Source organism: Alligator sinensis, unplaced genomic scaffold (genome assembly GCF_000455745.1).
Source record: "Alligator sinensis unplaced genomic scaffold, ASM45574v1 scaffold127_1, whole genome shotgun sequence".
In the NCBI taxonomy this organism is placed as follows: Eukaryota; Metazoa; Chordata; order Crocodylia; family Alligatoridae; genus Alligator; species Alligator sinensis.
The window spans coordinates 921,218-944,379 of record NW_005842532.1 but is presented as its reverse complement, the minus strand read 5'-3'; the positions used below and the strand labels follow the sequence as shown (position 1 = coordinate 944,379).

At 38.9% G+C, this 23,162-nt stretch overlaps 1 protein-coding gene across 1 annotated transcript in view; it reads left to right on the top strand.

The window, feature by feature from the left end:
* The window catches only part of LOC102376305 (formin-2-like), a 229,334-nt gene that overhangs the window by 154,605 nt on the left and 51,567 nt on the right, over positions 1 to 23,162 (top strand). The window contains exon 13 of the mRNA XM_014523760.2: positions 11,506 to 11,598. Coding sequence (XP_014379246.1) covers positions 11,506 to 11,598 — 93 coding nt within the window. The remainder of the gene's footprint in view (positions 1 to 11,505; positions 11,599 to 23,162) is intronic.

Here is a 23,162-nt window from a genome sequence, read left to right as displayed (position 1 = left end):
GGAAAGAGTTCCTCAGTGAACATGCTGTTGAATATTATAATTACCAAAATACTCAGTGATTTGAATACATTGAATCCAAGAAACAGCCGGTCATCTCTTTATGTCATTTTATTAAAAAAAGATATATGAAGAGATTAGCAGAGATTCACTTTATATTTCCGAGAGATACGAGTTGTGTCTAGTAAATCTGGAAAATTGCTATTCTAAATGGTGTTTGGGTTTTTAAAGGCGGGGGTGGGGAGTGGAGCATTCCTCATGCTTTAAATAACTTTGGTGTTTAATATTAAAAGCCCAGTAAAGTTCTGGGCTACTTATATTGCTACAAAATGTCACTAAAAGAGTGAACACTTACAACATTCTTATTTGGTGAATCATATTTTCTATTTTTTCCCTTTTTATTAAACAGCCCTTATCAATTTTATTGTTCAACCTCTTAATAAATAAACAATCGCTACATTAAACTAGGGACAAGACAAAACTTGATCCAAAGTTATGTAAAAGTTTGAAATATGTCAGTTAACTATTTTATATAAAAAGTTTGACTTATGGAAGTACCAGATCAGGCAAAGCAAGGTCATGGAAATAAACACATTTGGAATTGGAAAATTCTATAAATCTTAACAGCTTGATTTCAGGCTATTTCTGTAGTTTCCAGACCAACAAGATTTTAATGATGCGCTAAAATAGGGTTAGCCTACATCATACATGCCACAAGTGGCAGGGGCAGACTCTGTGCAGCACACAGCAGACTGAGGAGGGAACAGGCAGTGCAGTGACAAAGTGCAGAGAGCAGAAACAAGAGCAGCAGATTAGACAGGGAGTGTAGGCCAGAGAACAGAAAGCAGAGCAGCCAGTCAGGCAGGAGAATGGAGCAGAGCAGCAGTCAGAGGATGCATCTACATGAGCAGTTCATGCAATGATATAAACTCCAGCACAGTTCATGACAGTCAGCTGCTTCCAGGTGCAGCAATTAAATGTGCAGCCAAGACCATAGCAGTTCGAGCTGGGGTCTGGGTGGTGGCATCAGGGGCATAGGGGCCGGCTGTGGCATGAGGGAGGTCCAGTGTGGGGCTAGCCAGCAAGCAGTCCCCACACTTTAGCACCCTCATGCCCCAGCCAGCCCTTGTCACAGTCTGCATGTGCATTTGATTGCACATAAGTATTCTGCCATAAAATAGTAATGTTGCTGGCAGTACTATTTTATGGTGGAGTTAATTAATCTACTGTACCTTAATACCAGCACACATGGACTGTGACGCTTTAGTGTAGAGCTAATTAGTCTACTCCACAGTAAAGCACACATGTAGGTGCACCCAGAGGCTAAGTACAAACAGTCAAAAAGCCCATGGCTGAATCGATTCAATCTTCAAGGGTTAGTCTAAGCTGTGTAAATTGAACTGATAAGCAAGTGGACAGACATTCTGTTTAGATTCCGGAAATACAGTCAAGTGCCTGTAGTGGCCCAGGCCGGAAGCCAGGGTGGGTGCTAGAGCATATCTCCCTGCCTGGCTGGAGCAGATAGCTTGGGTCAAGGCTAGCCTACTCATCCTGTGAGGGAGGTTTCCAGGGGAGGTGCAAAGCATCCTAGGATGGGGGACTGTGAGTTAACTTAAATCTGGAGGGGATCTGGGAAAGAAGTTCAATAAACCTATTTAACCTAAATTAGTTCAATCTGATACCACATCCATAAGAGGTTTATCTTAAACCAGTTTCAGCCATTTTGAAAGTGGATTGTGTGCACTGAACTTCTGTTGCATTAGAGATTTGAACTGGTTTCCAATCACTTATACCGGTTTATGTATAATTTCTGTCCCTACACAGAGAGGGTGAGGATCTGGTCTAAAATATGGATACTTTTCATGTTCTTTGCTAAGTAACTTAGTAATATATGGGTTTTTTAATTATTATTACATACTCAAATCCCATCATACACAATCATAATAGTACTTGCAATATACACGGTACAATTTTCAAATACTTAAGTAATAATTCTGACTTAGTAGCTAAAATTCTAGTTTCTAGTTCATTTGAAAGTATGTTGTGGCTTAAGCAGAGTTACAGAAGTAACTAAAATTGTAGTTGCATTGCATCTGGTGTGAAACCTGAAGAAAAATGCTGATGTATACTTAAGAAAATAGTTAATTTTATTTCCATATTTTATATGCTACCCTGACACAGTAGAATGACTCATGATGAAGAGGACTGAAACTTTCCATGTTTCAGAGCAATTTTGTATATATTCATGCTAATAGTCCTGAGTTTTCAACTATGATAATTCTTTGGAATTTGTCATTTAGTAAAGAATTAGCAAATAATTAGTTACTAATGCAAAGGGTTGCATTCCAGTAGATAATCACCTTGGTTCCAACCAGTTATGCTGGGAAGAAAAGGAAGGAGTGTAACCCCCTTGTATTATAGGAAGGAATTTTTCAAAATGTGTCCATCTGGGAAAATCCGTACATTGTCAGTGAGGAAATGGTATTCGCTGGCAGTCATGTTGGGTGGTCAATGGGAGTAAATATTGTGCTATACCTAGGTTGGAGACAGTGGATCCATTCAGAAAATGTGGATTCAGTCCGCACTAATTTAGATAAGATCTCACTGAATAATCTTACCTATTTCAATAATCTTGAAATAGGGTTGGGGTATCCAGGGGCAGCTATTTGTTTGTTTCCCTTTTATTGACTCAGAATACAAGCTGTTCTCAGGGAAGCTGGTTTGCAGCTTATTCATCACCTAGGAACAATATAATGTGTATCTATATTGGGATTTTTAATATTTGCTTTGTAAGTTTTTAATTTATTTTGTGTGATCCATTTGTTGTTGTATTAAAAAGATAATCTGGACATTTTTTTATTCATTATGAGTCACTTAAGCAAATGTAATGCCAAGTATCACATACAACCAGTGCTGCTGGAATGTGTGTGTAATATATATAACACATACCGGCTGTGTGCGATTGGTTGGCATTAAATTACAATGTTAATTACACCTGATCTTCCCAGATAGATAGATAGGTAAATATTTGTGAAAACAGGTTTTCACCTAATATTGCATAAATTTTCAAGAGCACCACTGATTTCTGACAACAGCCTCCAGGCTCACAAAAGCTTATGCTTTTGAAATCCCTGATTTCATCAGTTTATAAAATGGCTTGGATGATCGAGTTGGGGATGGTCCTGCTTTGAGCAGAGGGTTGGACTAGATGACCTCCTGAGGTACTTTCCAACCCTAATGTGATATGATTCTATAATAAGGTACAAATCTACCTCATTTTCTTCCTGATGTGACCTACACCTCTCTCTACAGTGCATGATGCCTTTCTCCAGTTGATGGTAGAGGAAATGAAGGGTCATTCTTGGTGAATTTGCCAAGCATTGCACAGCAAGTGAAATAGAGATGCCCATTGAAATCTGCGTGCATTTCAGTTTGTGCTTGCATTACATACGCACCCAGGTTAAATAGTACTTGAATTGCCAATTTTCTTTCATTCTGGGAAATGGAGAAATGGGAATGGATGGGACTTTAATAGATCACTCAATCCATCCCCACACCCCAAATTAACATAATGTTTACCTAATTATCATTTAGGAATGATTGGTTCACCTGACCTACTTTTAAAAATCTCCAGTGACGAAGATTCAAGGACTTCCCTAGGCAACAGAAATAGTCCTGGGCCAAGGAACCATCTCCCAAAACTCTCTCATCCCAGGAAAATACCCTAACCGTTAGGATTCTGTCATGCTCTGTAATGTTTCACAGATTCTGCTTATTCTGGTTTTGTTTTTTTGCAATTACTGTCCTGTAGGCATTGACCTTGGGAAGTAATTTTGTTTTTGTCCTTATAGAGAAATTTTAAATTATTTTCAGGTCAAGCTATAACTAGTCTAAGTTGTTGTTCTATTCCTGGCTCTAACACAAACTCATTTGTAAATGTGTATAGAGCATTTAAACATATAGAGGTCTTTTTAGATGAAAATTAGTATATTAGGCATTCTGAGAATAACAGTCCAGTCACTGGTAAATAAAGTAAACTAATTCAATAGCTAATTACAAAATTGGTGTGGGTATGAATACTTACTTTAGGTGCCCAAAGGCAAGGAAACATATTTTTGGATATTTTAAAATTAATGAAACTGCAAAGTACGCTGATACCACTTACCTTCTACAAAATAAGTTATGAAATATATTCTGATGCTGATTCAGACCATTTAAAAAATATAGGGTAAGTATTATTAGGGCTGCTTAAATAAACAGTTACACTGAAGTACTTCTCTTGAAATGTCTTCTAATTAAAAGCTGTTAATAGAGAGAATGCCTGAGAGCATGATCTTACCCTGCCATAAAAGTGAGGTAGAGTTCTTTTCATTTACTTTATGACTTTTCCTCCTATAGTCAGGTCTATGACTTCTTTCTATGATAAGGTGACTGGCTCTGTGGATGGGGGAAAAATATCTTGATTTCAGGAAGGCTTTTGACACTGTCTCCCATTAATAAGTTAAGGAAATACAGACTAGATGGAATACTATAAAGTGAATACATAACTAGCTAGATCCTCATGCTCAAAAAGCAGCCATCAATGGCTCAATGTCTAGTTGGGAGGAGGTATCAAGTAGGGCTCCCAAGGGGTCTTTTCTGAGTCCAATACTGTTTAACTGTTCATTAATGATTTGGAGGATGGGATTGCATGCACACTTAGCAAATTTGCAGATGACACCAAGTTGGGTGGAGTTATCGATACTCTGGTGGGTAGGGCCAGTAGACTGGAGAAATTGTCTGAAGTCAGCCAGTTGAAATTCAACATGGGCAAGTCCAAAGTCCTGCAACTGGGATAGAATAATTGCATGCACTGGAATCACAGTGGGCGATATGAACTGGGAAACGATTGATTAGGTGGCACTACTGGAGAGAAGACCTGTGGGTTACAGTGTATATGAATAAGCAGTATATGAGCCAACATTGTGTTCTAATTGCAAAAAAAAGCCAACAGCATACTGAGTTGTTGACAAGAGTGTCGCTTCCAAATTAAGGAAAGTGGTTCTTCCATTCTATTTGGAACTGTGAGGCCTCACCTGGAGCACTGTGTCCAGTTTGGGGCCTCACACTTTAAGAATTTAATGGGTAAATTGGAAAGAGTATAGCAGAAGGCAAAACATGATTAGACATCTGGGAAACATAACTTCTGAGGAAGGACTGAAAGACCTAGGTTATGTAGTCTGGCTAAGAGAAAACTTAAGGAAGATTTGATACCAGTCTTCACATACCTGAACAGTGATTATAAAGAGTATGGAAATAGACTATTTTCTGTGACTGTAGAAATCACGACAGAGTAATGGCTTCAAACTGCAGGCGAGGCTATTTAGGCTGGAAATTAGAGAGAATCTTTTCACTATGGGGGCAGTTAATCATTAAAACAAAGAAGTTCTGGAATCTCCATCCTTGGAAATTTGCAAGAGCAGGCTAGATGAGCTGGTTTAGTCGAGAATGGTCCTGTCTTGAGCAGGAGGCTGGACTAGATGACCTTGTGAGGTCCCTTCTAACTCTACTTTCCTATGAACTTCCTATGAACATTTGTTTATATATGTCCTTTATTGCTTTTAAGTGTTCTAATCTCTCACACATGGTAGTATACATAGAATACTTAATGAATTGCCCAGGAAACTTAATATTTAGACAAGCATTAGAGTTCAATGAGAGAGATGCTTATATGAAGGGGCATTAATAATCATTATGCTTCTAATACAAATTGCCTGGAGGTTAAGAAGAAGTATCATCATACAGTATGATGTTTGTATGCAGTTCTTTGAAGCACATGAGGCAACATACAAAATTAGATGAAGCATTGATCTTCAGTATTGTAATTTTCTTGTTTATTCAATCACTATAAGTTCTTCCCCCTTCCTTTCAGATTCTGACCTTCTTAGTCTATAATACTTATAAAGTGCCAGTGGTATGATGCCAGACCAACAGCTTTTCAAATCTGTTGGCTCACGAAGCTGCATATATGTCATTCTTTATTATTTATTCCTTTATCTAGATTCTTAGAAATTAGAAATGGCAATACCTAGTAGGGAGTCCAGGGAGGGTACACCCCCATATTTTTGCTGTGCTGCGCATGCATAATGAGCTCTGAACGCACTGCCTGATCAGTGTTAGGCTTCCACTGGAGCTCCATGTGAGCAGTGAATTCTGAGCTCAGCAACTGATTTCTGCAAATCTCGCCAGAGTCCCTGCTTTCACCTGGCTCTGGAGCCCTGGTGGGAGTGGGAGATGGGAGATTGGGACTACTGCTGTTCATTCTTCACCTACTTCTCCCCCCCACTCCACTGAATTCAGCAGCAGGGAAAGGAGAGGCCAAGCAGCAGTGGCTGGTCTCTAGAGCTGCATGAAAGCAGGGAATCTGGCCTGACCAGCATTGAGAGCTCATGTGCAGTGTAGCTAAAGGGGGTTGTAACCAGGCTGCCATACCCCATCTAGATCCACCCCTGGTAAAGCCTACCTGATAAATGAGAACATAATTCATGTTGTGATTCTATTCATTCCTTAGCTGCCTCTGAGCTGACCTTTTGAGGCTATCAGTTTCAGTGGTATGTGACCCCATCTGTGTTGCTTGTACCCACAAAATTGAACCTTTTTTATTCATTTTTATATATGTTGCCTGTGGATATGTACAGGCATTACATTTAGATCAACCTTATCAGGGTTAGGCTAGGCTGATCTAAATTTACAGGCCTAATTGTAGAGGCATACAGAGGGCATAAAATCACCCCAAAATGGCACACCTCATCTAAGTTAGTGGACCTAAGTAGGTCCACTAACTTAGATCAAAATTAGATTAACTTAGCTTCACAGAAGCATATATGTGTTGGCAGCACAGCCCCATGGCTGCATTGTTCCCACCCACAGGACCGTCACTGGGCTAAAATTAGTTTTTTACCAGGTGTATAACAAACAGTTTGCATTCTTATATCATGTATTACATGTATTGCATACATGCATGCACGCATGCAGCTCATATACTTTACTTGTATTGCTAAGAAATTTATAAAGAAGTATTAAAGTCAGACACAGTTATGCAGTGTTTTACTCATTCACTCAGAAATATGGGCAAGCAGCAATACTGATAACTGTCCCTAATTTTTGTACTCCTATCATATGTTCAGCACTCTGCTTCCTTTAATCATGCTGAAGAGTCATAACAGCTCAGCAAGACGGAGGTTTTTAGACTCCAGTGAAACATTATAGAACATGACAGATGAGCATTATGTCTAACAGTGCTGTTTAGGTAGTCCGTGATTCTAAACAGTAACTCACATTAATCTGAGGCACTGGAGACTGCCAGAAGCTACCAACATGTTATTTCTGTTACCTAAAAGATATCCACCAAATTGTTTTGTTTTTTTTTAAATTGGCAGGTGATGATACTGCCATTACACAAGCAATAATATAAGCATGCCTCTCATTGCTTTTTAAAATAAGTGATTTTTATGTCAGGGACTGTATTTTCTATAACTAGTAAAACACTTTTTTCTATATTTTCCATTGTCTTTGAATGGCCTGCACATGGCTTGCAGCTTTTGTTAGGAACGGGTGAGTTCAGTTTGTCAAAACTAAAACATTAACCTGAACTGAATTCACTTTAGGACTGAATTTGATTTGAAATGCATACTTTCCTATTGAAGTTTGGATATGTAGATATCCTCAGTAGTCCAAACCATTCTCAGTGCAGTCCAAACCATTCTCAATGCACATGGTTGTTCCTCTTCAGCATCAGTGTGAACAGACATCATCAGTAGACGGACTGTAAGGAGAAGGGCTACTTACAGTTCTCCATTCCAAATAATAGTATGACTGTGAACCTGTTCCTTTATGTGTAAGTGCATAGTATTTAAAAAAAAAAATTGTTGTGGGTGGATACAGCTCATGTAGTTCTAGGCTTCAGCTTGATCTTCCTTGTGTTGGGAAAGGCTTTCTTAGGTCCTGTTGCTGATAGTAGAATGGATATGTAGTAACATTCAAGCACTCGGGGGATATATGCAAGCATTACATTTAAATCAGTTTAAATGTCTCTTCATGCAGCCATTCACAAAATTAAAATCGCCCCCAAAAATGGCGAACCCAATTCAAGTTAGTTCATCCTCAGACTAGGATGACTGGTGCCTCCTGAGTCAGGGGGGCACTTGCCCCCCATGACTGGACAGTCAGCAACTGGGGGCTCCCCCCACAGCCAATCCTGCAGGCCATGAGGGCGGGATCGGCCATGAGGGGACCGCTTCTCCTGGCTCACTCCCCAGCCGGAGCTCTCATGGGGGGCACCAGCACTCTCGCCTGCCCCCCAACCTGGGAACGCTGGCTGTCAGGGGTACGCAGTGCTCTCATGGGGGGCACCAGCACTCTCGCCTGCCCCCCAACCTGGGAACGCTGGCTGTCAGGGGTACGCAGTGCTCTCATGGGGTGCATGTGCACCCTCTATGCATTACTACTATCCTTAGGAAGTGAACTAACTATAGATCAGTCTTTACCCAAATCTAAAATGAGTTAACCCTGCCTTCACATATACACAACACAGGCCTGGGGCTGGGAAAGTCCAACCACTTGTTCCAGCCCTGGGACTGTGCTATTTTAACCCTGTAACTACCCCCCCGCAATGGAACCCACCAGCTCTCCCCAGACCAACCAGCCCCCTGATCCTGTCAGTCCCTCCCTTTCCCACCTTCCCCCCACCAACTTACCTTCAGCTACCTCCCTACATGAATGCCTGCATGCAGCAGAACCCAACTCAGGTTTAGGTACCTCGAAGTCATCTGCATAATCTGAGTTGGGTTGTTTGAGCACTTGTTTCACACCCAGAATTAGCATTCCTTTTGATCTCTTGGCTGCTTATCAGTTCTTTATCAAATTTAGTCACACAACAGAGATGCTGGGCAAGATCAAGCCATAAGCTTCTTTTCATTGTGAATTAAAAAGTGAGGGGCTGAATAGTGGAAGTTTTTTCTGAAGGTATTTTTTTTTTACCTAGCTATGGTAATACCAAAAAGTTCTTTAGGTCTTGAATTTCTAGTTCAGTTTTCCCACTCAGGAAGGTTTTGCTTCCTGGCTAAATCAAACCTGAACTTTGACTCTTATAAAGATCATTCATTTCTAATTTTAGATCTTTCACATAAAGAAAAGGATTGTAGAGACAGAGACAGCTTTAAAAAAACCCCAAACAAAACCAAAACTCACTAGTCATAGGATACCTTTCTTGACTCTAAAGCATACTACAAAGGAAGACAGATTAAGGCATTCATTATGACAATATTAGATCTGTTTTTCCTTTTCCAAAGCAAATATGAGAGATGGTATATCTTTGCATTTCCTGAAAGACTTTGAAGGAAGACTGCTGTAGGCTATTGGCATAGGTTTAGGATAAGATCTCTTTTGGGTACTTATCCTCAGAGGATCCATGCTTATCCTCTTTTAAATTAACTGAGATATCAGGAGGTCATCTGAGTTGCAACCAGTAAATTAAAAAAAAAAAAGTTTGACTTTTGTGAAGGATGTGTAATCCACAGTTTGGAATGAGACATAGAACTAACATGATCTTACTGAATGGTTATGGTGGCATGTGGCAGAGCACAGTGTTCTTTTTAGCTATTTTGTCATTTATTTCTGAATGGGGGACCTTTTTAATAATCATTTCACATAACTGGTTCAGAAGTGCTAAATTATCTAATTTAATTTGGTTTGAATGTTCGCCTTCAATTCTTGTTCTAGAGTCTTGTGTGGTGTTATAACACGCTGGTGACTGGTGCTCATATTCCACTAAAGGGGCTAGTTTGTGAAGTTCTTTGAGAGCTTTTAGGATGAAGAGTTTTTTGTTAAGTGTATGAGACCATTTCTGGAAAGGATTCATGTAGGTGATTCACCTTTCTTTTCTTGAGGTACAAAGTTTACATTCTTGGCATAATCTAATAATACAGTCAAAGTAGGGAGGAAGCAGTAGGAATTGCCTACAGCAATTCTTATTTGGTGAATAAATGAACTGATTCTGTAAACTTCAGGAAAGCAACATATGATGTAGTAATTCCATTCTCATGTTTGACTTTGCATATAAGCACATTTTTCTGAGCCTGCCCACCTAAGTGCACAGGTATATAATACTTCTCTTAAAATAAATTGCTTCACAACTATTTAACTAGTGCTTTCAATTAAATAGCACACACCATATGTTCATTTCCCCCCCCTAAAAGCCTGCTAGCATTTATGTTTTCAAATATACTTTAAGGTAAATAAACAAACCTGAGAGCCTGTTCACTCTCTCAAGGGAAGATCCTAGGGAGTGCTGAAGTGAAGCATACCACATTCACTCCTTGTGCATGCTAGACTTTGAAACACATGTATTAAAGTTACTTTAGTAAGGCATACACCAATAAGCTCATTCTAGCATTAAAATTATCTCCAATGTTTGAATTAGTTGATGACCTTGACCATGCAAACACCTTCTGAAATAATAGTGCTTAATATTGATTTTATTTTTAGATAGAAGCAGTATTTTTTAAAAAGATTCCCTTCCTCCTTGAATAGAAACCAAAGCTTATCGTTGTCTCTGAATAGTGGCTGGTTAGTCATTGTCCAAAAACTCAGTTTGCTTGGTTCATGGCATTTTAAAGCCTGGGCAATTTGTTTAAATATGTTAATGATGTCAGCTCATCATTTGCCAGCCTGCATTACTTCACTGGTTTCTATCTTTTATGTACTAGTCTGTAACTCTACAAGATTCAGACTATTTTAAGACTGACCTTGTATACCCTGAAGCTTCATCACAGCCATTGTGCTAATGGCAGATTCTCTCTTACATGGTTGCTCTTGAATCATTCAAAAGGCTAGTGAAAAGACAAAAGGCTCCAGCAAGTACCCTTAGTTAAGGAGGAATATGCACATCAGGCACATGGCTGTACAACACTTGTTCCATGGAATTTCATTTCACTGGTTTGCATGGTTTTTGCATCTTGAGTTTCATTTTGCTTCGCCTTCCGGTAATCCAAAAAATGTAATGAAAAACTGAACTGGTCCAAGAAGTTGCACCTGATTAGAGACTGAAAACCTTGGTTTTAAATAAGACCAAACATCTTCAGCATCCCCAAATTCAGCCAAGAATTAATTTTTTTGTAAATACGCCATGCATGCATTTGCCAATTTTGTAGTCACCTTCTACTCATTACTCCATTATATCTATCTTTTTCAATATTCTTATTAGTGCATTTGCAAACCTGCTATTACTTTGGGGACCAACTGTTCTGTCTGTAATTTATTCAAAAACAATAGAATATAATTGAATAGAACTGCTCTCAGAGAAGAATGTATCAGAATATTTGTATTTTAATATATTTATGAGCATAGAACAGTAAATATTTTTGGCTTTATGCTAACATAAGCTAATGTCTCTTCACTGCAATATGAATGTCTCTGTCACAGTGTCAATATAAAGTACATCTCTAATCTGTTTTTTTTTTTTTATTTCAGTATGTGAGACAGAAGCAGCAAAAGTTTATCAGCTCTCACTAGAAGAGCACCTCCAGCCTTTCAAAGACAACATGGAGCAATTCATTAGTCAAGGTAAATAATGAAACATCATTTAACTTTTTCATGACATTTCAAAGGGAAGTTGTAGGAACAGTGTTTATATATTGTTAGTAAGGAGATTGTTTATTTTGGCATCATAGATGATGTGGATTAGTTTAATCAGATGCCACAGTTCTAAAAAGATTTGCAGGAAGACTGCGCTGTATTGTAGGTGAGTCATTCTTTTTGCGTGACAGCAAAGATAAATGCTATTGGCACAAGTGTGTGACCTTATGATAAGTTCACAACTCCAGTAGAAAACAATTTCACAATCATTGTTTCCTGAACTTTTTTTTAAGCTGGATCTCTGTAACTGACTTGTTTCCAAAGCGATGATTGTTTTGTACATGCCAAAAATGCGGTGCATGCATAGGAAAAGTACTCCTAAGTTTGCAAACAAAAAAAAAGGCAAATCTGCATGAACTTTTGGGGACAGGTTAATGAAAAGTGCTGCAGGGAGATATAAATTAAATGCATCTGTGCTGACCTGATAATTTGAACATGAAGAAGGAAGCACAAAAGACAGGAAGAGGTGTTTCTCTTGGGATTCTACAGTAGGTGGGATAGTTTTCATTGATAAGCTGATGTGCAAAGAAACTCTGTCACTAATATCTGTCGAGAATACTTCTCAGAAATGATGTTCTGTCAACCAGTGGTCCATTCAGCACATGTGTTGATTATGTTCCTATGCAACTCAGAATTCTTTTTGGAAGGTAAAACTTTTTTTGTGGCCATCGCTCTACAAGATTCAGGCTGCCCTTGTTCTCCGCCCTAGTTTTTAGTTACAGTAGACCATTATAGAAGGTGAAAATATTGCATTTTGATCAGATAAAAAGTGACATGAGAAGTCCATTTCTACTACTTACTCATAGTAGTTGTAACCCTTCATTCTAGACTTGTGTTACCAATCATTACATCTGGAAATCATCACTGATGAACTGCTGTGTGCCTAGTATTTAATTCTAGTGATTCAGACAGAGTACCTACATATTTTTAATTCCTAAATAGATTATCAAAGGCAAATAACATGGTCCTGGATACCTACTTTTATCTCCTCCTTTAGAAAGATACATTCAAAGGAAAAATGGTTGTACTTTAAATTCACATAACGATGATAGAGTTTTATGTCATGTTCCAAATGAATACACCGGTATGCATTGGTTTGTGTTTTATGACTTAATGTTTCATTGTATATACTTATTTAGCAATTTAGATTTGTACCCCAATTGCCAAAGCACCATTTGATCAGTTGACCTCCTATAATTACAAGGGTCAATCCCAAAAGTCTAATCGTGTTTCAATTATGAAATAATAGTTCTGAAATACTCTGTAAAATCTGCCTTGAAACCAAAGAGCATAAGTTCTAATCTGAATGCCAGTCATGTGATTTATATGATTACTTTGTTTTTTGGGATTTTTGTTTGTTTTTTTTATATGGAGCTTTTAATTATATATAAGCGTTAATGGGGAAAGTGGCTCTCTGTTGCCATTTTGTCACATCTCGTTTTGAGGTAAATGTTGTTACTCCTCAAGTTCTAATAGCTCTTTTATACATTTGTCTTAAAAGGAGTTTGATAAATTGAACGCATGAAGTCTAATTCGTTTATACTAGTGTAAGCTAGGAATAACCCTCCTGAAATACTTTCACTGCCTTCAAGCATACCTGGTTTCCTCTTTAAATTTAGCTGTGGTTCTTGAATGTGAATTCTATTGGATAATTACATAGATCTGATGTACAGAATCTGATTTCTTTTTACTGACAGTTAATTCTGCAGTGCAAGTGCCTGCCTTGGTCTTGTGTTTTGAAAAAAAGAGAAAAGGAGGTACAGAAAGATCTGAACCCTGAAGTTCTGTTCTACTATTAGAATGTTTTTATTGGGAATTGCATGATCTTTGATAGAAAAAGAAACCCCATACCCTTACTACTGAAGAAAAATTAAAATTATCTTTTATATTTAATGGAAATTATTGCAGTTGGCCACTATGAACTTAGATTTATTCTGAATAAATTGTTCTACATTTCCTTTAATGTGCAAAGCCCACTCTCTGGAATCCTATCCCAATATAAAAAAGAATATATATGAAAAATAAAGCTTTAACATATAGAAGGAAAAAAATTCTTTGGTGAAGTTCCAATATAAAGACATTTAAAATACCTTTCATTATGAAATCCTTTGTTTTTACTTTGTGGGATTGAATTCAGACTTGAAAGAGGCCATGTTTAAAGCAGGATTTCTCTTTCCTGTTCAGTGTTTGACAGGGCTTTTGATCTAGATATTTTTTCTAAGGGATTTTGTTGTTTATGTAGACATAATCGATGAGTCTTTTCAGCTAGACTGCACACACGATCATTTAAAAAAACAGAGGGACAATTCTTGGCACCTTTGGGGAATTTGTGTTTATATAATATGTGTTATAGGCAAAGTGAAATCAAGTTTTTAAGTTTATTTGAAGTTCAGTTTCTCCAAGTAAGAATGTTTTAAACTTTTATGTATGAAAAACTTTGTTTTTGGTAGGGTTGAATAACTTGAAATGTTTACATGATGCCTTTCAGAGAAGATAACTTTTGTGCATAAAGGGATCGACTAGTTGAAACTAGCTAAGCACATACAGAATATTCTGACTACACTTATTCTCAACACTGGTAAATCAAAGTTGAAAAGGAAAACAATAGTCTTCCAGAAGGTGAAAAGAATTGGACATCTAGTTAAATATTTCTGGCAAGGAGTTAGATAAGGACTGTTTTATAGGAAAAGCTACAAGTTTTACATGGTTGTAATTTTGAATTAAACTATTGTAGACAAATTAGAGACATTACAGAGGATGGCAGTGAGAATGTAGGAAAGGCTGCAGGAACTGGGTTTATTTAGTCTGGAGAAGTGAAGACTCATGGGGTGGGATTTAATAGTAGCCTTCAATTACCTTAATAGTGGATCCAAAGAGAATGGAGATAGACTCTTCTAAATGGTGGCAGGTGACAGAACAAGTTGCAATGGTCTTAAGTTGCAGCAAAGGAAGTTTAGGTTGTATACTGGGAAGAAAATTTCTCATGAGGAGGGTAGCGAAGCACTAGAATTTCCATCCTTGGAGGTTTTTAAGATCCAGCTACACAAAGCCATGGGTGGAATGATCTACTTGGGGATGGTCCTGCTTTGAACCCCCTGCTTTGAGGGGGTTGAACTAGATGACTTCCTGAGTTCCCTTCGAACCATCATTTTATATGATTCTATGATTCTATTGTAACCTACCCAGTTAAATTTTACTAACTATGTAGGAAGAGAAGACTATTATGAAGAATAAGTTGTGAGGCTCCCCAGAAGTAGGAAAGATTAGGGTTCAGAATCCTGCCAAACTTAAGTTTTAATGACTTGCTTTACTGCAGCACTCCACTAATACACGTATCAGTATACAGGCAAATCTGATAATATATTATAAAGGTAGGTAGCACCAGGAGAAAAACTGAGATTAAAACAGAACATGTTAGGCAAGTACCTTGACAGCCAGTGAACTTATTTATCACATGCATCAAAAAAAACTCTAGACCACTGATTCTCAAACAGGGTGTTGCAACACCTTGGGGTGACTTGAGATCCTTTCAAGGGTGCCATGCAATATTAACATTGTTAAGATGTACAAACATGATTCACAAGATAAACCCAGAGACTTCAAATAGGAATCCATAGTGTTAAAAGCCTTCTGACCTGCTGTGGTCTTTCTAAGGTCTTTGCATTGGGAGAATTGCTCTACTGTTTTTCTGTAGTCAAAAAAAAAAGAAAAGAAAAAAAAGTGAAAACTAAGTCATGGGATTTTCTAAGGGGTACCTCAGATTGATCAAGTGGTGCTACAAATTTATCAAGGGGTGCCAGGAGTCTAAAAAGTTTGAGAACCACTGCTCTAGGCCCTGTTTTCCAGTCCCTGTTCTGAGGGCTTTGATTTTATTTCTTGGAAATAATGCTCATTAACAAAAGTATGTTGGTTGTGTCCTTTTCTCTCTTGACTGAGGATATTCTCCCTGAACCTGTCTGCTTCCTACAGATCTATATCTGCCTGAGAAATGAGGCTGGCCAGCAGTGCTGTATTATGACATGCTGAGGCCCTAAAATATGTCCCATTTAAGAGGCCCCATGCAATAAAAATATTCTATGAAATCCATGAAAATGGATTTTCATTAAATTTTAAGATGAATTATTATTTCTGCACACATTTATGAACTCAATATGAATAATTATTGTGGAGCCATATATATTTATATTTTCATCATATTAGAATGAAAACATCCAGGTTTGTTTTTTTTTTATTTAGAGGCCCCTCATGTTGTGAGGTCCTAAACTATAGCTTAAGCAGCTTCAGCCTAAATCTGGCACTGCTGGTCAGCCTGCTCCCTTCAGGATTTTTCCTGAGGGCTACCCTACAGAAATTATATATATGCTGTTTTCTTTTTTTTCCCTCTCCCCAACTTTATCCCCTTCTCCTGATTTTTTTTTTCTATAATTCATCTGTGCCACAAGATTAATTTCTTTGTAAAGTTTCAGTTAAAAAAAGCCCAAACAAACAAAAACCAAAAAAACAAAAAAGGGAGGGGGCAGGGCATGGTAGCTGTTTCCAAGCAAGGTATTGCAGGGAAAAAAATTAAATTATATGAAACAAGAAAAAAAATCTACTCCAAAGAATCAAAGTAATTACCTGAGTTAACTGCAGTGAAATGAAGTGTTTACATGTTTGTTGCTAGAATCTTTGAATATTCCAGCTACTCTGAGCATGCTTCCTAGTCTCAGACCATTAGAAGTTACATTCATTGCACACTTGTGTTAATTGTTCAACAAATGGTAACATGCTACACATTCAACTGATTCATGCAATAAAAATGGCAGGCCGTCCACAAAAATGATTCATATATAAGGGACTTGCGCTTTAATTGGAATGTGTGGCATGGAGCTCCTCAGTGCAAAACCAACTATGTCCTCATTAGCATCCATTTGGCAAGCAGTGATAATTTAGGAGCCAGGAACAGAATTACTTTTGTAGCCTTTCTTATAAGAGGTAACTTTAGAAGACAAGCAAATATGAAGACTTTACAGGTAGAGCTGGGAACATAATATTTTATACCCTTGTCTTGCAGTCTGTGACCTTGCACAAGAATTCTGCCGATTTGCATGTTTGAGTGAAGTATTGTAACCACTTTCCACTGGAATAGAAATTAGGAATTCTGCTTCCCAGATTTCCATTGTAGACAAACAAATAGTTGTATGTCAGTGGCAAAGTTTGTTGCATTCACCTCCTGAGGGTCTGGCATATATGCAAGAGAGTAGTGACATACTAGTGCCATTACTTGTTTTTTTACCTCACGCAACAAATATGTGTTGTGGAACTAACCATTGTGACTTCAAACCCTGATGATGACCTAGGCGGTAGTTCAAATTTGGTTTCAGGTTTTATTTGTTTTCTTGTTTTGTTTTTTATTTATTATTATGAAACTGCATGCAAAAATAGATTTAAACAATACTATGTGTGCAGAATCAATCTAGTAACAATTAGGAAACATCAAGATTACTGTTGCTCATGATTACATGATGGACTGTATTGGGTCTTTAGGACCTCTTGCAGCTTAGAGAAGGGATAGCAATTGAGGTACAGGGTTCTTTCAAATGAACAAGAATGTTCCCTCATGATTAAGGCACTGGCATGGATCCAAACAAAGCTGAGATCTATTTCTGATTCTGCTAGAAACTTTCTCTGTAACATCAAGTCTCATGATGCCTAAGTACAGACACCTGAATTAGGGTTGCAAATTTAAATTTAACTCTGGCATTTCTTAACTGTAGAGTATCTGACTTCAAAGTTTGAATGATATTTGCATGTCACTTCCATGATGCATTTAATAGGATAATATGATACTTGTGTTGAAATAATTATTTTAGAAAAGAGGTTTTAAAATATCAGAAAAATGAAACTTTTCCCCTTAAAAAGATAAGAAAAGTCCTCATCCAAGGGCTTCCTTGGCTAGGGACAGACATCATGTTCAGTGCACATAAACTAGTTTGAAAATGGCTGAGACTGGTTTGAAATAAACCTGGTTGAATGTAGTATCAAACTTAACTGATTTGGCTCAAACTGGCTTATGCAGTGTCTGTCCCAGACCCCTTGCTTGTTTAAGATAAATCAGACTCCCCCAGCATGCTCTCTGGGCTGGGTGGGGCTCTCTGCTCCATAGCAGGGCTGACCCCTTCCCTTCTGTTCTTTGGCTGCAGCTCCAGAGACTTGCAGGCTACTCCTCCTCTCCCCCTCACCACTCCCTGCTAAGCAAGAATTCCCCCCTCCCCTCTGCCTTCCTGAGAAGGAGATTGTGTATTAGCTAGCAGACCACATGCTGGCTATGGTTGGTGCTGAATGAACAGGTAGCTGGTAATGTCCCTCTGTTGCTTTCTTAATGGGGGAATAAACACTGAGTATGGGGTGATAAACACTGCTATCAATTCCCTCCTGGGCTAATCCGTACATCCTGCTGGGGCCTGGCCACGTCCCACCTCAGCTTAGCATTGTGGAAGGGAAGGGAGGGCTGCTCTAGCACCTCCAGCTTCAAGCCTGAGCCACTGCAGGCATGTGCCTGCATTTTCTCAGTCCAGAGGGGAGGTCTTTACAGTTATAAACTGGTTCAGCCTAGCCAGGTTAGATTAACCTGCAAAGGTTGAATCATTTCAGGCTCAGGATTTTTTAATATATTTTCCTACTCCTCGAATCAGGTATGGGGTTGTAAGCTGTGATACAGGCATGTGAACAATTTTATAACAGTGTAAATGTGGAGCACTTGTACAATATACAGACCTATGTGAGTCGCTCTTTTATAGGGGTAAACTTTCTCCTCAAACTGCCAGGAGAAACGATCCATTGGTAATAAGTTACAATAGTATATAGGTTGGGTATTTGCTACCCTCAACAATTTCATCTTGAAATAGTGGTGAAGCAAAAGGATAATGCCTTCTGCAGGCAGCTACTTTGTTTGTTCCATGTACTGATGTAACTTACATCAGAGTGTAATTTATGCCAGTGTTAACATGTTGTGTGTTCACATCAGCACACATTTAAAAGTTTTAATTTTAAATGTTTAACATTAATCTTCTCTCTGCCTTTTTATTTCAGTCCTCAGTCTTCCATTTAACTTTGATTTACGGGCCACAGATTTTAACTCTCCAAAAAGGAACTCAGTTGTGGCCTATAAACTATGAAGCTTTCTAAAAATTAGGTGCTGAAAGACAAACTCTTCCTTTGTGGTGTGGGCCATAGGATCTAATTCATACCTTAGACATATCTTTAATGATTCCACTGTGTTCCTTCCATTCCCTCTGTCACTTTGTCCAATACCAAGCTGTATCCTATGCACTTTCCTTAGAGTTGTGGCAGACTTCGCATTCTGTATGCAAGAGACATTTTCCCCCCATGAATCCCAAAACTCCCTGCAAATTCTGTCTTCATTGCACAAGGGACAGAAAGGATATGTAGTCTGCATCAACTGCTGACAAAAAATTATAGTGCTATACTTACTTGCAACAATAAATGCTAAAGCATGTTTCTGGGCAACCCCCAAAGTGGAAAAATTAACAAGGTAAAATGGGCAGTGTTATTAGCAGTATTAGTGACCATGTCTGTTTTACATACTCAATTTGCTAACTAAATAAATACATAAATAAAGCATAAACTCCAGCTTCTCATTTTTAAAAATGATTGTTGGAGGAATATGGAGGAGTAATGTAAAGTGAATAGAGTAAGAAAACAGAGTGTTTAAAACAGAAATAAACATGTGAATTGTTTAACATTTTCCTATTAGTACTCTTTCCACTGCAATTACTGAAAGAGCTTTTAAAGGTTCTATTTTAAATGTTGAAAGTCATTTTTTTAAAAATCTCAGACACTTAGATGTGGTAATACTAATAAATAGTTTACATCTGTATTGTATAAACTTGTCTTTACATCATATGTCTACACCTCAGTTGGTTTGCATTACTACATAGTAATCTTATTGCACATTACATTCTGTATATGCCACTAAGACTGTTTAAAATGAATTTGTCTTGCCTCAGAATGCATGAAAAGCCAATGCTTTGCAATGGTAGCTTCAGTTTTCCACAGAGAGGGCATCAGATCTCTTTTAAGCATCCTTAGTGGCACAAATATAATATCTGCATACACTGTGGATTTGGTTTACTGAGGTTTTATTGGCCTGGGTTTCGAAAAGATCAATACAAGTGAGTGACAAAATGACAAGAAAATTACATAGATAATCCAAAAGTAGTGTTACATGTTACCTAGCACCATTGTGTATTCAGTTTTTGATGTAGTTGGCTGAAATTCTCTTTTAGAAATCTTTTTTAGAATATCACTCTTTATGTTTATATACCTTCTCCAGTAAAGCCAGAGAGAGCTAACTTGTTAGTCTGAAATCAGGCAGAAGTCTGGGAAGGGGGTCATCTTATGGTACATACAAATGGTTGAAGTGACAATCTGTGCAGATGTTCAGGGAAGTTAGATCCGGCAAAAAATGGAAATCCCATTTTACTCCCCTGCTGGCCTAGATTGGACCCGGTCTCCCCCCACCCCTTCCCCCAGCATCCCAGATCCTTCCTTGATGCCCCCCACCCCCCATCCCGTACTTACTTGTGGCTGCCTGTGCTATCTGTCCCAAGAAGCAGGCAAGGGAGTGTAAAACTGCCTGACTGGCTGCCACTATTGCTGTGTGCACTAGAAGAGCAGCAGCCTGGTGGCAGGTTAACCCTTCCCTGCCTGCTACCTGGGATAGACAGCATGGACAACCACAAGTAAGTAATGCCTTAGGACCAGGAAGGAGGGGAAGCAGAGTAGAAGCCCAGAATGGATCAGGATGGGGGGATTCTTACCTCTTCAGTCCTTCATGCCCCTGCTGGCCTGCAGTGCGACTGCTCCAAACTCGAGCTAGCACAAACATTGATCAACATGTGTTCAGTTTACATTGTAAGGTGTAGCAAGGCCCTTAGATTGGGTTCCTAGTCCAGCTCCCAACACCAACAACATCTGCACAAGCAGGACTGGATCTGTGATCATGCAGTTTAAAGTAAGCCACATGATTGTTGATTAGGTACACAAATGTGTGCATGTACCCTTAGAGACTTAAATCATTCAGAAAGACATGAACTTTCATAGACAAAAGCCTATTTCTATAAATACCGTGCATGGACTGCAGAGACAAGTAATACCAGCATTCCTTTTATTTATTGTTAGTGTTGTTATACAGTTCTTGGATAAGTTCAGTTATATAAACCTCATATGATACTTTTCTGACTCTTAGTAATTCATGCTTTGTCCTGCAGTCATTTATTGCAGTCTGCATTGTTTAGAAGAACAAACCCTGAGCTGGACCAGACCCTTATTGTTTCTGAAGTTGCTCTGAGGATAAGGACATTGGAACTAGTGGCAGTGAAAATGAGGTAGTGGGACAAGTGAAAATAGGATGGACAAACCTGAAAATTAAACACAATATATCACATCATTTGAATTTATTGCCTAGCTATCATCACTCCAGCTAATAATGCCTGAATATCAGCCCTGTGCAAAGTGGCTAGTATTTGCTTCAGATTCAGATTTGGCTGATTCCAAGGGACAGTGATTTGATTTGATGATTCAAATCACTGTCCTGAATTGGAGATTCGGCTGCCGCTGAATCACTGAATCAGCCAGGTCCACCCCCCACCTGCTCTCCCAGCCTGGCAACGGCTGGCCCGCCCCCCCCCGCCCCCGGGGGGGGGAAAAAAAAAGCCCCAACTCACCAGGTGCTACCAGGTGGGGAGGTGATCCCCACTGCCCCATGCTGCATGGGGGACTCTGCCATGAGCCCCCCAACTTTTCCCCACTGTCCCAGCCCCCCACAGGTGCCCCCTCCTGCCACAGCTCCATCCCTTTAAGAAAAAAAACCCTGAAAAAACCCCCACACTCACCATTTCTCCTGGTGGGGGGGTGATCCCCCCTTCCCCCCGCCACATGGGCTCTGCACTAGTCCCCAAAGCCCTGAGGCCACTGCAGGAGCAGTGAGTTCCAGGGTTTTTCTTGGGCACTGGGGGGAGAAATGGGGATCACCCCATGCCCAGGACCACCTGGTAAGTGGGGGCTTTTTTTAAAGCACAGGGAGTTGGGGTGCACGGAGAAGCTATGGGGGGTTTGGGGGAATGGGCAGGGGATGGGGCCTTGCAGGAGTCCCCCCATGGTCGCCTCCTCCCTCAGGCCTCCCCTTCCCCACCCCCTACTTAACAGCATGGAGTCCAGCTCCAGCTCCCTGCTGCAGCCAACAGGGATTGTCCGAATCATCAAAATACTCTGAATCTTTTCTGACTCGATTCAGAGAGCTTCAAATCAATTCAAATATTTTAATTGGTCCCCCCATTCGATTTGCATTCAGAGGTTTGGCCACCAAATTGAGCCAAATCTCCGAATCAAATCACCACCCAAAGCTTTGCACAGCCCTACTGAATATATACATCCAAGCTGGGGATGATGACATCATATTTTTTGTTAGAAGGCCGGTTCTGGATTTTTTTTCCTCAGGCTGTGACAGTCTTTCAGAGGGTGATGAAAAATCTATCTGTTTACCAGGTTATTGCATGAGTTGGATTACAGGAGTACCTTTTCCAATTAAAATATATAACTATTTAGTTCTTTAAGGAAAATACTGGTCATGGTTAGGACTATTGTTGGTTGGTTGTTTTGACAATCTAAGGTAAAAATAGTTACTGTGCAGCTATGGTGATGGCTTAAGCAATACTTGCATTTATTTTGCTTATAAACTGAAAGTCAGATCAAATTAATGTCTAGTTCCTTCTTTTTTTAGTTGTGTTCCAAAATAATGCAGGTGTATGAAATGAAGACAAATGTGTATAAGCTTTTCATATGAGTAAAATTTCACTGGTATCAAACTGAAATAACACAATTGTAAATTAGGCAACATATTAAAACTGCTGATAGATGTTATCTTTTAGTATTTGGAGACTAAATATCTAGAATATAAAAGGCATGGTTGGAATTTCATGGACAGAAAATGTCTATTTTTGTTCTTTCATCCAAAAACTTTCTGTGAATGTGTCACAAGAAATCTAGAGCGATATGGAAATCCCAATAAGCATGTCCTTCTCTAGAAGAACGCTCCTACCATGAACGTAGTAGGAAATAATTATAAACCCTCCAAATGTACTTGGATCTCGGGTCAGTGTAAATAGAAGTTCTCAAAATGGCCATGATAAATAATTGTAATGATACATTGTAAAGGTCTGTATCTGTCAAAAAACAAAAAGCTGGCTACACTTGAAAGTGAGCAAAAAACTAATTATAAACAAATAGCAGTTAACATTTTAAATAAAACTGGGAAAAGGCAAAAAGATTTAGAGCATAAGCAAGTAGATGAAAGGGTTTTTGTTGTGTTCCTTCTGAGATTACTCATGTGCATTCCTGTATTCAATTACCTGAGAAGATGTGATATTCCCTTAAGAGAGAGCAGGAGATCAGAAGTGATGGCAGTTTCGTGCCTCTGCTTACTCATAGTC